Source organism: Sebastes umbrosus, chromosome 9, assembly GCF_015220745.1.
Source record: "Sebastes umbrosus isolate fSebUmb1 chromosome 9, fSebUmb1.pri, whole genome shotgun sequence".
NCBI classification, from domain to species: Eukaryota; Metazoa; Chordata; class Actinopteri; order Perciformes; family Sebastidae; genus Sebastes; species Sebastes umbrosus.
The window spans coordinates 22,139,815-22,154,396 of NC_051277.1; the positions used below are offsets into that span (position 1 = coordinate 22,139,815).

Sequence of the window (14,582 nt, forward strand, 5' to 3'; positions counted from 1 at the left end):
ACTGTGGTGCGTTGCGCTGAGGTGCGATGCGGTGCGCTGAAGTGCGTTGTGATGAGGTGCGTTGTGGTGCGGTGCACGAATAACAGACAAGATGAGCAACAGTCGGAAATGAAGCAGCATGTAAAATTATGATATTCTGGAAATTATAAGGTTTAGTATAATTATATTAAATAATTTAAGTGATATATGTGCACACATACTAATCATAGGTCAAAAAAGCTAAAGCTAAATTTGGCTGAATTATAAAAGGCAGAAGTGATAAAACGAAGAGCCGTTTGGGAGCCGAAAGAGCCGGCTCTTCTTTGGTGAGCTGAGCCAAATGATCTGGCTCACTAAAAAGAGCCTGAATTCCCATCACTAACACAGCAGAAAGTGGGAGGAGTAGGATTTGCCCTCACTAAATATGGCGGTGGTCTGGCGTCACCGCCTACGTCAGCTTTCAGTTGAATCCCCGTATGTGAAGTGAAGCCTCTTTGCCAGCAGTATCTTTAACCTCTGAACTCCTGAGTGTGCCAGTCCTCCGCCATATTGACTGTTGTCTTGACTGGAAGGAAGATAGAGGAACATTTTGAGGTCCGGAGGAAAAGAAGAAGAAAACGAAAGTGTGCTCTTCACAAAAATCATCGAAAACTGGTGCAAAACTTGTGCCAAAAGCGTCTTATTAGACAAACAATGGCGAGGAAGAAAAGCAAGCAGCAAGGGGTCGCCCAGAAGGAGCTGGCTGCTGCGCCTGGTGGTGGAGGTGGTGCTGGTGGAGGACAGCAGACCGCTCCACCGAAGAGCCCAGGCTCTCCCGGCGGCGATGCAGCTGACGGTGGCGGTGGCGGCGGCGGAGGAGGAGATGCTGGGCTGGATCGGCTGAACACTAGCAGGGCGAACCAGGTAGGTTAGCTCCGAGCTAGCTTTAAAAACAGGCTAGCTAGCTAATCCACAGCAGCATCCTCCATTGTGCTTTTATTCTTCATGTAGCTAATCCTGCAGGAGGTGAAGTTATATATGCATCCACTGCCTGGTTGAAATGTATTTTAATGTTTTATATAGAAGGAGTTTTTATGTCGTATTTAGATGAATAATAGGCTCAACTTAGCAGAGCCAGACTCGTCCACCCAGCAGACGGGCGGTGAGGTGGAGGCAGTGTGGCTGCTAGCATCTTCCTCTACTGCCACCGGACAGGTGACATTGTGTCCCGGACAGGTCGTCCCGTTTACAGCTAACCCAGCCCAGACAGAAGGCTAACCTAACCGGGGCTATCATCTCCAGCTAGCTCAAACGTGCTTCACTTTGAACCCATCCACAAACAGCTGCTAGGCTAGCTGAGCTAATTAGCTTGTTAGCTGAGCAGAGCAGAGATAACGGGTTCATAATGAGGCTAGATTAACTCTCAGGCTGTTTGACTTGTTTATTCGACTCTTTATCTTTTTTTTAGTGTACCAATATCAGGGTGTGACACGAGTCAAAAGTTGTAATGCATGTAGTTATCAGTTAAATCAGCTAAATCAGAGTCAGTGAGGTTAGCTAGCTATCTAAAGTTGAGGGTAAACACTCACCTTAAATAAGAGATGTGGTCCTCTGCAGGCTGGACCACTGTCACCTCAGCACCCTGCTAACCTTACATCTGACCTCTGAGCCTCACTACCTACCTGACTGCTGCTTAGATGGATTAATTAACCCTGCAAGATGCCTGTCTAGACAAGTCCCATAATTAAAAATTAAATATAAAACATTTTTTAAGGCAGAATTGTGTTTTGCTTTTGTAATTTTGAATAATCTCTCTAAAAGGTAACATCTATCACAGTTATGCAATATCCAGAAAATACTCTATCTATATCTATAACACATAACTTTTAGAGATGTGAACCTTTTAACTCTCAGACTATGGTTTGAGTTGTTTTTATTCCACTCTATCATACTGTTTATCTTTTTTTTTGTGTCCCAATGTCAAAAGTTTCAATGCATGCAGTTATCAGCCAGTGATGCCAAAGCTAAATCAGAGTCAGTAATGATAGCTAGCTATGTAAGTTGAGAGTAAACACTTGCCTTAAAAAGAGAAGATGGTCCTCTGCAGGCTGGACCACTGTCGCCTCAGCACCCTGCTAACCTTACATCTAACCTCTGAGCCTCACTACCTTACCACCTTACCTGACTGCTGCTTAGATGGATTAATTAACATTTTATACTACATGTATAAGATGCCCGTCTAGACAAGTCCCATAATTAAAATTAAAATATTTCATTTTTTATGCAGAATTGTGTTTTTTGCTTTTGTAATTTTGAATAATCTCTCTCTAAAAGGTAACATCTATCACTGTATCATACAGTTATGCGATATCCAGAAAATACTCTATCTATATCTATAACACATAACTTTTAGAGAAGTGAACCTTTTAACTCTCAGACTATGGTTTGAGTTGTTTTTATTCCACTCTATCATACTGTTTATCTTTTTTTTTTAGTGTACCAATATCTGGAGTTTTATGTCAAAAAGTTTCAATGCATGCAGTTATCAGCCAAAGATAAATCAGAGTCAGTAAGGTTAGCTAGCTATCTAAAGTTGCAGGTAAACACTCACCTTAAAAAAAGAGAAGATGTGGTACTCTGCAGGCTGGACCACTGTCACCTCAGCACCCTGCTAACCTTACATCTGACCTCTGAGCCTCACTACCTAACTGACTGCTGCTTAGATGGATATAATTAACATTTTATACTACATGTATAAGATGCCCGTCTACACAAGTCCCATGATTTAAAAATAAAATATTTCATTTTTAGGTGTTTTTTGCTTTTGTAATTTTGAATAAAATCTCTAAAAGGTAACATCTATCACTGTATCATACAGTTATGCGATATCCATAAAATACTCTATCTAAACTATATCTATAACACATAACTTTTAGGGAAGTGAACCTTTTAACTCGAGGACTTTTTGTATCACAAATAGTCTGTTTGATTGCCTATGTTTAGTTGGCATTGTCAAATATTGTATACATTATTCTGACACATCAGACCTAGTAGACCCTATTTTTTCCCCCAGTGTTTAGCTGGTAATCACAGGCTATTAACTGACCTCTTTATCCTCTCTTTCCTCACCTAGCCTATGCACACCTGCTGCCTCCTGTGCCACCGAGAGTTTAAGGACTGGGGAGCGAGCTCCGTGAACGGACTCCCCGGAGGCCATGGGACCAAGCTGGCTGACGCCGTGCCTGCGCTCTCCCAGGCCTTATTGCGGGAGGCGCCGGGGCGTAAGCTTGCTGATGCGGTGCCCTCGCTGTCTCAGTCCCTGCTGGGTGAGGTGCCGCTGTGGATATGTCAGAGCTGCTGCAAGAGTGTGGAAGAGGAGGAGAGGCGGAGCACCCAGGAGCAACCGACGCCGGTAAATAAAAAGGGACTGATTTGGGTCATATGTCTGGATCCTTTTCACTGCTTCTTTTTGCTACTTTTTAGCTAAACTGTGTTGGTCTCTGTCGACTGAGGTAATCTCATCTTTATTCATCACACAAGGCATTGCATTTGCACGTGCTTACTCACTAAATAAATCTGTCTAAAGGTTATGTTGGATTTAATAAGTTTGAACATGTGGTCTACTTTTTGTCTCTTCAGACGTAACCTATTTTGTATTTGTGTCTCTGTGGCATACTGTACGTAAGGCAGCAGCAGCTATTACCTTGTTGTCTTACTTGTTTTTACATCAATACTTTACATGAAATGCAAATTTTAAAAACTTTTCTATCATCACACTTAAGATAGATTGCAGATGTTCAATAGGTTTTGTTGATATTTGGCTCAAACTAGCAAATGTTCAAAATGGCAAAAAGGAACAGCAAGATGGATTGTTGCACAGTCCCCTGCAGTGATTTTTCTTTTCTTTTAATGTTGTTTTTTTGTTTTCTCAATTAATGCATTCTTAAGACGTTTTTTGCTTGTCACTCCTCAATGTAATACAAGCAAATATTAGTAGTTACTTGGTGCCACTGGTGCCAAAATGTAAGCGTATGTAGACAGCCCTGTGATTAACCAGTTGTGTTTTGTGTTTTTTTTATCCAGGTACCATTGTCACACTCTTCCTCCTGTAAATCCCAGAGCTGTGGGAACGGTTACCCGGAGCAAAGTACTGTGGATTGGGACCCGAGTTCCTTCCTGTCAGCCCACAAACTGTCAGGTCTCTGGAACTCTGCCCACACCAACGGAGGGGAGCATTGCAACCACAACACTTCTTCACACTCACAACAAGGTCAGTCATCACCGCTCCAGAAAACATTTCATGACAGTGACGGTAATTGCTGAAAACATCACAGACCTAAATTCCCAGCTGTGTTGCGAGTTTCAGTTTTGTGAAATGGATACGAATTTGGTTAGAATCGGAGCTCTACGGACGCCCTGTTAGCTTACTTACCGAGCAATAAATGTACGACACATTTTTGTGTGACACAGGTGTTAGTCTATTACATCTTAGAACAACAAAGAGGCATCTAGTAGAAGCTTACAACGCTCTACTTGCTGAGGTCCTTAGAACTCACTATGGAAGGTGGGATAATGACTGAAGATAAGCTTGTTGTCAGAACTACCAAATGCACTCGGATGATGGGGATCAATTTAAAAATAGCAGGCTTTCCAATGAAGATGATTTAACTAAATCAGAGAATATGACTTATGACTAAAATAGGAAGAAGAAAACACTGCTCTTTTTTACCAAAACATTGTACATTTTTTTCTTTTTCATTAATTTAATCCTTATCGGAGAACATTTGCTGTTTTGTGTAGAAATTGAAGTGTTTGCAAACTGTGTTGTAATCTGAGTCAAATATCTGTGTCAATGGAAAGGTTACAGCAAAGCAGAAGCAATTGTCTAGAATTATTCTGGCAAAATGTACATTCACTAGATTCAGTTAATCCATCATACTAATCAATTCTGCCAAAATCTTCAGAACTACTTAAATTACAGAACTAAGTGTTTATTGCATGTCTGGACTTACAGCTTTCCAATATAATGAAGACTCAAAAATTGACCCTCAAAAACCTTCTTTCATAGAGGTGGTGAAAAGTGATAATCTCTAACACGCATTGTTATTTTCTTTTTTCTTAATGCACAAACCTCCTTAAATGGATTTGTGAAATTGTGTTTTACAATTCCTGACTTTTTCATGATGGATATTGTTGATTTTCTAGTAAGGATTGTTGTCATAAAGAAAGAAAAATTGTGAAAATTAAAATTTTAGATGCATTTAGAAGTTTTAAATTAAAATTGAACCATGGTGTTATGCAGTTTTTCCACGCATAGTAAGACGTTACAGTTAACAGATTTACTGCTTTGTCATTTCACTGTTCAATGGTTTAACAGGACTGTATTACAAAGTAACTCGGGTGCATTACCTAGCTCTACCATTTTCTCACCATAACTGAGATGCCTGAGAGAAGAGGAGAACTGAATGTGAAAGTGAGACATGTTTGTACTGGGCCTGAGAAAGACAGCAGTTGTATAAAAATGCTGTGAATGTATTTCTAGTTTAGCAAATCCTTGAATGGTTCATGTTGCGAAATTGCATTTAAACTAGAGTAAGTGAAAGTAGTCATGCATGATGACGGTATGTGTTCAGTGTGTGTAGCTGTGCCCCTCCTACATGGGCAAAGTTGCATCCGAAATTATATATTTTACTTTAATTAATTTAGAAAGTTTGTTGATGTTTGCTGGTGACCAATTATGTTTTTCAACTAAAAGTAATATCGAAACAAATATTTGTTTTAATTTGGATAGGAACTGAGCTAGGTAAATGTACTTCCATTGCAAATGCTTCAACAGGTATTAAGTTACGGTGACTTGTATCAACTTCTACTGGCAAGCGTGGGTCATTACCAATAAGAGATAGTCACTTTTGTTCAACTGAACATTTTTTAAATAATTCAAATGTTGTAGTGTTATTTCCTATTTTTTATTTTGGTGTAGCATAACAGGTGTTTTATCCTTCAGGGCTAAAATGTCTTTCAATGCTGGTTTCTTTCTCATAGGAGTGAGACATTATCACTGTGTGACAGATAAACCTGTCTAAACATGCCTCCAAAGAGCAGGAAATTATTTTTAGAAAACATAATCCACCATCCAAAAAGTTCCTGGAAATTGTTGAGTCAAGGGCATTGATCAAAGTTCTCAAACTCTCTGAGACATTATGGTGATTTTGTGATATGGACAGTAAAAACATGTCTAACTGTTCCCCTAAATCTTAACACGTTTTGTAAGACATTTTAACGCAATATGCCAACAAATGAAATGGTAATTACTAGGTAATTACTAAATACTGTCAATATTTATTCGCATGATTGTCCATAGTTAATCACAAGTATTCACACATTTTTAACCTAAAATGTACCTTAAAGGGAGATTTGTCAAGTATTTAATACTCTAATCAGCATGGGAGTGGACAAATTTGCTTGCATTATGCAAATGTATGTATATTTTTATTATTGGAGATCAATTAACAACACAAAACAATGACAAATATTGTCCAGAAACCCTCACAGGTACTGCATTTCGCATAACAAAATATGCTCAAATCATAACATGGCAAACTGCAGCCCAACAGGCAACAACAGCTGTCAGTGTGTCAGTGTGCTGACTTGACTATGACTTGCCCAAAACTGCATGTGATTATCATAAAGTGAGCATGTCTGTAAAGGGGAGACTCGTGGGTACCTACAGAACCCATTTTCATTCACATATCTTGAGGTCAGAGGTCAAGGGACCCCTTTGAAAATGGGCAAGACAGTTTTTCTTGCCAAAATTTAGCATACGTTTGGAGTGTTATTTAACCTCCTTCGCGACAAGCTAGTATGACATGGTTGGTACCAATAGATTCCTTAGGGTTTATAGATGTCAGTATCTTCACTCTAACTTTAAAATTGAGCCTGCTACAACCTAAAAATCGCAAGTTGCGTTAATGCGTTAAAGAAATTAGTGGCTTTAAAACGAATTAGTGTTAACGCTTTATCGCGTCAACTTTGACAGCCCTATTAATTACTTTGTGTAGTTATGTACTTCAACAAAGCTTCAGTGTTGGCAAAGTTTGTGGAAAGAACAGCTTTAATCAAACCGTTTTTATTTGAACCCTCGTCATATTGTCTTTAATCCATCATAAATTCCCTTTGAAATTCACTGAACATTTTTCCTCTCCAGGTATAACACCAGGATCAGCCTGTCATGAGAAAAGAGGACTTCATGAAGCACCTGGTAAATCTGCTAAAACGTCGGGGACTAAAGTCTGTCCCTACAGTCACCCGTCATCCCAGAATTCCAGTGGATCCTCTGCTGGGAACCCCCTGTCTACCTCAGCAGACCTTTGTAAGACCACTCCCAAGCACTTCAAGACTATGTGCCGTCGGCCAACGCCGCCAGGTAATATCTCCTGTGACTCTTGTGATCAATCACCACTGAAAGCATTTTTAGAAGCGTTTTTTGATGTCCGTCACTGGCGCGTCCCACGGAACAGATACACTTCCATTTTATTTTATTAAATGTATCAATCCACACTGACTCTGTGAGACGAGCGTCTGATGGAGACCCCCGGTGTTTTTTTACACTTCAAGTCTATTTTTGTCACATTTAGTGAAGCGTAATCTAATCTGCATAGAAAGGTGTTTAAAATCACACAAATATCTCGCTGCATATGTGTTTTGAACTTATTCGCCGTATCTACTATGATTGATGGAGGCTCCCAATCTGTCTGTGAGCTTGTCTGTTTCATTGCCCCTCACTCGCTATGGAGGGCTGGGAAAGACAATCAATTAATCAATACATAGGCCTACAAACACTGTTGATTTCTTCCCATGGAGCCGACATGAAAATTATTTTGGTTCAGTAAATGTCTGCTGTCAGTCAGCCCGTTAGCGAGCCGCTGTCCACTGACAGACGGGTATAGACATTTACGGAAGACGGAGTACGTGTGGATTGGTTGACAGAACGCTCACGCGCTGCTCACCTCTCGCTTCCAGTAGGGTTTCCCACTTAGGGTTCAGTGGCATTTTATAAAATCATATCTCCGTGTAGAATCCTCTTATGAAACTGAATGTTTAAAATCTCTTATTGAATCTGCAGTGTTTAGGTATAGGAATATGTAAGGATGTAAAACCTAAAGTGTTTTAGGTAACGCTCCCGGACGGGTGAACTGGGGACTCATAAACTGCAGCTGGCGCATCGCTGCATGCGACGCATTCATCTTGTCAGTTAACGGTTGATAATCGGTTAACAAGGGCCGGTTATCGGTTAAATTTTCAAAATTAGCATCTCTAATTTAAGACATTAGTGGTAATTGAATTAATGGTAACTGGCCTACTCATTTGAGGTAGTGTGTATATAGACTTATTCAGGTAATAAGAAATCCCATGAAATAAACTGTGCGGACCAGAACAAACACTGATGCACTATTTAATAAGATGATTCATCATTTGTGATCTACAAGTCTTTCCTGTTTTCCATTGTCCAGGTGAAGCCTTCCACCCCAGTGACCACCATCAACACACAGACTTGTCGGTACCTCCCAACAGTCCCACCGGCCTGTCTTCCCAGCATTCCTCCCTCCTGCCCCCAAAGCCGAACTCTGGGCAGCACGGCCACGTAACCTCCTCGTCTGGCACTGGTGTGGCAGCCCACGCTCCCTTCTCCCCGCTGGTACCAAACCTCCACGGCCCCACAGCCAAACTCAACTCTCCCAGTCCAGACAGCCCGACACCTGTCCATAAGCCCAGCCCGTGCAAAAACTCCCACATTCCTGCCGTAAACACGCAACACAGCAAACTGGGCACGTCTATCATGGGCTGTAACCACCCTTGTAATGGGCACACAGTGGGACTGGTGGCCCCTGCAAATGTGGGCCATCAGACAGCCGGGGCCTGCAGGTTAGTTCCACTATCTCAACGTTGCTTTTCTGTAGCTGTGTTGATTTGAAATACAAATGTCTCCTGAGGGTCAATGTCAATTCTTTCTTTTTTTGTAGGGACCAGGCATGTAAGGGGCACAAAATGACAAATGGGACGTTGTGCCATCCTTCGTCAGAGCTGGAGGAGGGAGAGGATGAAGACAGCAGCTCTGAGAGGAGCTCCTGTGCCTCTTCTTCCACCAACCAGAAGGACGGGAAGTACTGCGACTGCTGCTACTGCGAGTTCTTCGGGCACAATGCGGTACTTTGAAACTCTCTGTTGCTCACCTCTTTTTAAGTAGTAATTAAGAGTTCCATTTGCTGTTAGATACTTGTTAAAGGTTTTTAAAAAGCTAAATATTTTGTTATATATTATTTGGTCACAGCCTCCAGCTGCACCGACCAGCCGTAACTACGCTGAGATCCGAGAGAAGCTCCGCTCACGTCTGACCCGGCGTAAAGAGGAGCTGCCTCAGCGTCAAGATTCAGATCTGACAGTGGCTGGTGCCATCGACAACCGGGACGTAGATGAGCTGCTGGACTTCATAAACAGTTCTGAGCCCAAACCGGTCAACAGTGCCAAGGCTGCCAAAAGGGCCCGACACAAACAAAAGAAGAAGGTGTGGTAACTTTAGAAACAGTGTATTTGAATGTTGTTGTTTGTTTGTTTGTTTGTTTGTTTGTTTGTTTTGGGGGATGAGGCATTTTAATTTGAATATTTAACATCTAATGTACAGGGCTGGGTACTTTTTGATACTAGTCCCCATACAATAGTTTAGAACAACCAAAACTTTATTCGATACGCTATTTAGTAATATTAACATTTATTCTTCAAAACTGTTTTTCATTTTACAAAAGAAGCCATAGTAATAGTAAATGTTGTCCTAACACAAGCACCTCTACAAGAACTTGTAACAAACTTTGTAAAATTTTAAAAAATGTTATTTAAAGTTTGATTTCAGTCCAAGCAGCTGTAGGACACATTCAGTTTGCATTAACTTAATACAGCTCTGATATGGCGTTAGGAGAGTGAACAGTAAACAATGAGGCTGATATCAGCGAGACAAAATTGAAAACAGTAACTCAGGATTACTTGAATGCATCATTTCCTGTTACTCCCTCATGGGTAGGTAGGCAATTTGAATCCTGTGTGGAAATGGCAGACTCCTCCACTAATGAAAACTACCATGTAGAGAGGTAATTACATTAGGGCTGCGACTAACAATTATTTTTATTGTCGATTTATCTGTCGATTATTTTCTTCGATTTAATCGATTAGTTGTTTGGTCTATAAAATGTCAGAAAATGGTGAAAAATGTCGATCAGTGTTTCCTAAAGCCCAAGATGACATCCTCAAATGTCTTGTTTTGTCCACAACTCAAAAATATTCAGTTTACTGTCATAGAAGAGTAAAGAAACCAGAAAATATTCACATTTAAGAAGCTGGAATCAGAGAATTTACTTTTTCTTTTTTTGTATTACCCAAACCGATTAATCGATTATCAAAATAGTTGGCATTAATTTAATAGTTGACAATTAATTGATTAATCGATTAATCGTTGCAGCTCTAAATTATATAATGTAAATTCAATAAATGGCCATTGCTAAAAAATGCAAACCATAATTATCAAAAAGGGGTTTGATTTCATGTAAATCTTACGGATTATAACTTAAAATCAGGAACTAACTAATCAAAGAATAAGTAAACAAGATTACAAATCTGACCAGACATTTGATGCCAAATTTCGTTTTGATACTCAATGATACAGATACACTTTTGATCAATACCAAAAAAAAGTATCGAGGTTTGACACTTATTAGTGTATATTCTTGTTCGTGTACCTGTTCACACTCTAAAGCCTGTACCATTTCTGTTTCAGGAAAAAGCTCAGCAGGGTATGGGTGCTGCAGGCAGTGACCCCCAATCCAATCCATCTGATACTGTTGACGACGACGAGCCCATCCCTGACGGTTCAGAAGCCAGTCGGTTGCTCGACTGGCCTCAGCTGGAGCTGGAGCGCGTCAACAGTTTCCTCACCAGTCGGCTGGAAGAGATTAAGAACACCATCAAAGACTCAATCCGGGCCTCATTTAGCATGTACGACCTCAATCTGGATGTTAATGACTTCCCAAAGAAGGCAGCCACGTTGGAGGGCAACCATTTACTGTCCCATCTCAATGGCTCCTCTGACCTCCAGCAGATAGACCTGGACTTGGCCCCTCTTTCACTGGGAACCTTTAAGAGCCACCTGGACCTGGTTAATGGATGGGAGGACACAACCACGGTCCCATCCCCTAATACCACCACCACCACCACCACGGCATCAGCGGTCACTGCTGGGTCCAACGACATCCAGCGGTTGCACACTACCCCAAGCCTCTCAAAGCTCATAAGGGTTCGGTCCCCAGAAAGATGCACTTCCACTGGATCTGACAGTTTGCCACAGGTGCCAGCCCAAGCTACAGCGAAATCGAATGAGGACGCCCCCGATCTCAAGAACGCAACAGTTGGAAACGGTGGGGCAAAGTCAAAGAAGAATAAAAAGCAGCAGCAAAGACAGGAGCAATGTGTGTCAGAGCAGAATTTCAACAAACCAACCAAAGCTGCCTCCGGGAATGACGCGCAGAAAAGCAATGAGTGTAAAGAGATAACTTCTAACACTTCAAAAGCTGGAAGCAAACATCCCCAGCACTCTGCGGACAACCAGAGAAATGGGCCCAAGAAAGCTGAGGAGGGCAGGTCGTCCAAACATGGAGCAAATGGTGGCCTTTCGAATGCCCAGAGAGGGAAAGGTGACACGGAGACGCGAGGAGGTCGGTTTGAGCAGGATTCAGAAAGCAAAGCTCACCCCACCATTCCAGCAAACGGGCAGCAACAGCAGCAAGCCAAGGGGAGAAATAAGAAGAACAAGAACAAGGGTGAAAAACCCGGCAGTACTATCGGTACAATAAACTGTCTTTAACACCACGTGCAAAAATGTTTTCTCAGTTTGTAATGTGTTAAGCTAACATTTAATCTTTATTGTTATTCCCTAGATGATGTATTTCTCCCTAAAGATGTGGATCCAGGAGAAATGGATGAGATTGATCGGGAAGTGGAATACTTCAAAAGGTAGGCTTAACATAGCAGTTTATCAAGATACTTTTATAAAAAGCTTGGAGCTAAACTGTTGTATTGATTAACGTTAACCGCATCACTAAAACTGGTCATTCCTACTCTTGTTTCTCTATCTTTGCTCCCTCTAGGTTTTGCCTTGATTCTGCGAAACAAACACGCCAGAAGGTGGAAGTGAATTGGTCCAACTTCACCCTCAAAAAGGTTCCTTCCAATGCAGCTCAATAACTTGGATGAGTGCCAGAAAAAAAAAAACACTTCACACCACAAACTCTTTCAGTAGAGCCCCATTTGGCCTGAGGCCTTCTCTCATTCCCTGTTTTTTCTTCTCTTCCTTACTAAGCCAAGGGACCCTGGTTCAAAATCATACTCTCCATTCAGAGGACTGAAACATAACTTGTGGCTGACAAGCCAGGGATCACTCTCAAGGCCGACTCTACCCTTTGCTATTACTGCAATGTTCACTAAATGAGAGATGCAAAAATGGAAAAAAGTCTGTTGAATCCACTGCATCCATGTTGCTTACGTATGTAGTATGTAAACATTTACCTTACATGAAATAAATGTTTTTATCACAAATCTGAGACATTTTAACGTTGTTAAACTTCTGAATCAGTTCAATTTGGTGCTCATCATACATTACATTCTGCTTTGCTAGTTTCCCGCTCACTACACCAGTCCCAGTAGACACTAGAGACCATTTGTCTTATACTGTACAACTGTCAAAAAGGAGCACAAGGCAACATTGTGACCTAATTTTAGGGGAAAACACTCCGCTTCTGCAGGGGGCAATGGTGGCAACAATTGCATTGATTTTTCAAAAACAGACTGCAGTGCATTCAGTTGATACGTTTTCATTTGGAATACTTTTCTCAATATTTAATTATGATCATCAAATGATTTAGTAATTAGTGAAAATGAAATGACAAACGCTTGATTACCCACCTGCTACATTGTTATTGTTTTGTATGAAATTATGTTAAAAAAACACGAATGTTTGACAGTTCGGTGCACCAACGACGCTAATAGAACCTAGTGGGGAAAATATAAATTTACTGTGTGTAACACTCGGCTTGCAGGATGCATCTTTAAAAAAATATAAATCCAATGAAGTTCCCATGCAAATACATCCCCATGCATGACGTGTAGAAAAGAAACGTCTAAATACTGTCCCCCAGTACTGCATTGGGCAAAGTTAAATGTCTGTTGCTTCAATGTCAATCCTCCCTTGGTGTTAAATTATATCTTTTATAGCGCTATCCAATATACACTCTGCCATCTGTAGAAGAAAGTCCTCTACCACGGTTTTCTCACTCTTTAACTGTTATATTAACCCCTATATCCCAGCAGTGACAGGTACACCAGTGTGCAATGTTCATTTCAACGTTGGAACCATCACACATTGTTTGGCACAGTTAATTTCAATGCTTGTACATATTGAGTGATTATTTTGGGCCCTTTTGAGCCTTTGTCATTCGTTTCTGGGGGTTGTGTGTGTGAGATATATTTTCAACCATACTACTCTTTTCCCTGTACTGTGACCTTGGTGGCACCCTGTACCTCAGCTAGCCTGTCTAAGTCCAAGTCTTTTGATGAGAATTCTCACTGAAGAGTTGATACCTTTGGGACAAGGGCCTTGACATTTACACCAGTAACCATGTTTTTAGCTGATGGCTTTCATTGAGGTGGATCATTTCTTTCCTGAATCTGTGCTGAGATTTTGTTTTTTCATATAACATCTCTGATGCTTTCCAGGTTATATTCATTTTAGAGAAGATTATCTTAATGTGTCGAATGTAGATTTATACTATATCAATAATAGCCAAGTGTATGTTGGCTTGTTTCTTTTTTTAAAATTCACTTTTGATACTGTGAAAAAATCTTTCGCTCAGAAAGATTAAAAACAATACAGTTTTGACGAAAATAAAGTGTGGTGTTTGCTTTCTAAGTTTTTATCTATTTGATTTTGGTTTCCATGATATGATATACCATAGTGATGTGTCGAGCGCAAACGAGCCGGTTCATTGAGCCGGCTCTTTTAAGTGAACGATAAGAGCCGGCTCCCATCCGAGAGACGTTGTTTTTCTTCTTTTTTCTTTAATTAATTCAAGGCAGAATGATAGGACGATCTTCTCCGCGCCACAGGCACTCCATGCACTGACTGTGACTGAATGTTGTGTTAATGACGTCCGTGCGACCAACCAGGTGATGACAGACAAAGATCATACCATCAAGCAGGGAGGGGCGGGGATCAATCAACATTTCGATCAACATTTATTTGTATAGCCCTGTACAATAACCAAAAGGTACCCAAGATGCTTTACATTAACATCAAGAAATAACAGGAATAAAAACATAACATATCATAAAATCATAAAAAGCACAGGAAAAATGTCACAGCGCTACTAGGTATTACAAGCCAATCTAAATAAAAAAGTCTTGAGTTTAGATTTAAAAAGTACTAGGTCAGTGACAGTGCCTATATCAGTGGGTAACTTGTTCCATAGTTTAGGAGCAGAGACAGCAAAAGCACGATCACCCCACAGCTTATAACTCGACCTTGGGAC

At 40.8% G+C, this 14,582-nt stretch overlaps 1 protein-coding gene across 2 annotated transcripts; it reads left to right on the forward strand.

Annotated features, from left to right (window-relative positions):
• The first annotated feature begins 431 nt into the window (after positions 1-431).
• Positions 432-12,594, forward strand: fam193b (family with sequence similarity 193 member B). 2 transcript variants are annotated; one of them, XM_037780501.1, is made up of 10 exons: positions 432-882; positions 3,092-3,370; positions 4,042-4,228; positions 7,163-7,381; positions 8,469-8,880; positions 8,979-9,162; positions 9,287-9,520; positions 10,781-11,819; positions 11,937-12,012; positions 12,147-12,594. In XM_037780501.1, the coding sequence occupies exons 1-10, from the start codon at positions 673-675 to the stop codon at positions 12,241-12,243; spliced, it is 2,937 nt and encodes a 978-aa protein (XP_037636429.1). In that variant the 5' UTR covers positions 432-672; the 3' UTR covers positions 12,244-12,594. The 2 variants fall into 2 exon arrangements, with proteins under 2 accessions (XP_037636429.1, XP_037636428.1); XM_037780500.1 differs by having other exon boundaries at positions 434-882; positions 10,781-11,843.
• Positions 12,595-14,582: the final 1,988 nt, after the last annotated feature.

What these genes read in the sequence shown, in the direction of transcription:
- fam193b (XM_037780500.1), top strand. Translation starts at nt 673, where the DNA reads ATGGCGAGGAAGAAAAGCAAGCAGCAAGGGGTCGCCCAGAAGGAGCTG. An exon ending in TTCTTCACACTCACAACAAG is followed by an intron (nt 4,229 to 7,162) that starts GTCAGTCATCAC and finishes TTTCCTCTCCAG; the next exon opens with GTATAACACCAGGATCAGCC. An exon ending in AAAACCCGGCAGTACTATCG is followed by an intron (nt 11,844 to 11,936) that starts GTACAATAAACT and finishes GTTATTCCCTAG; the next exon opens with ATGATGTATTTCTCCCTAAA.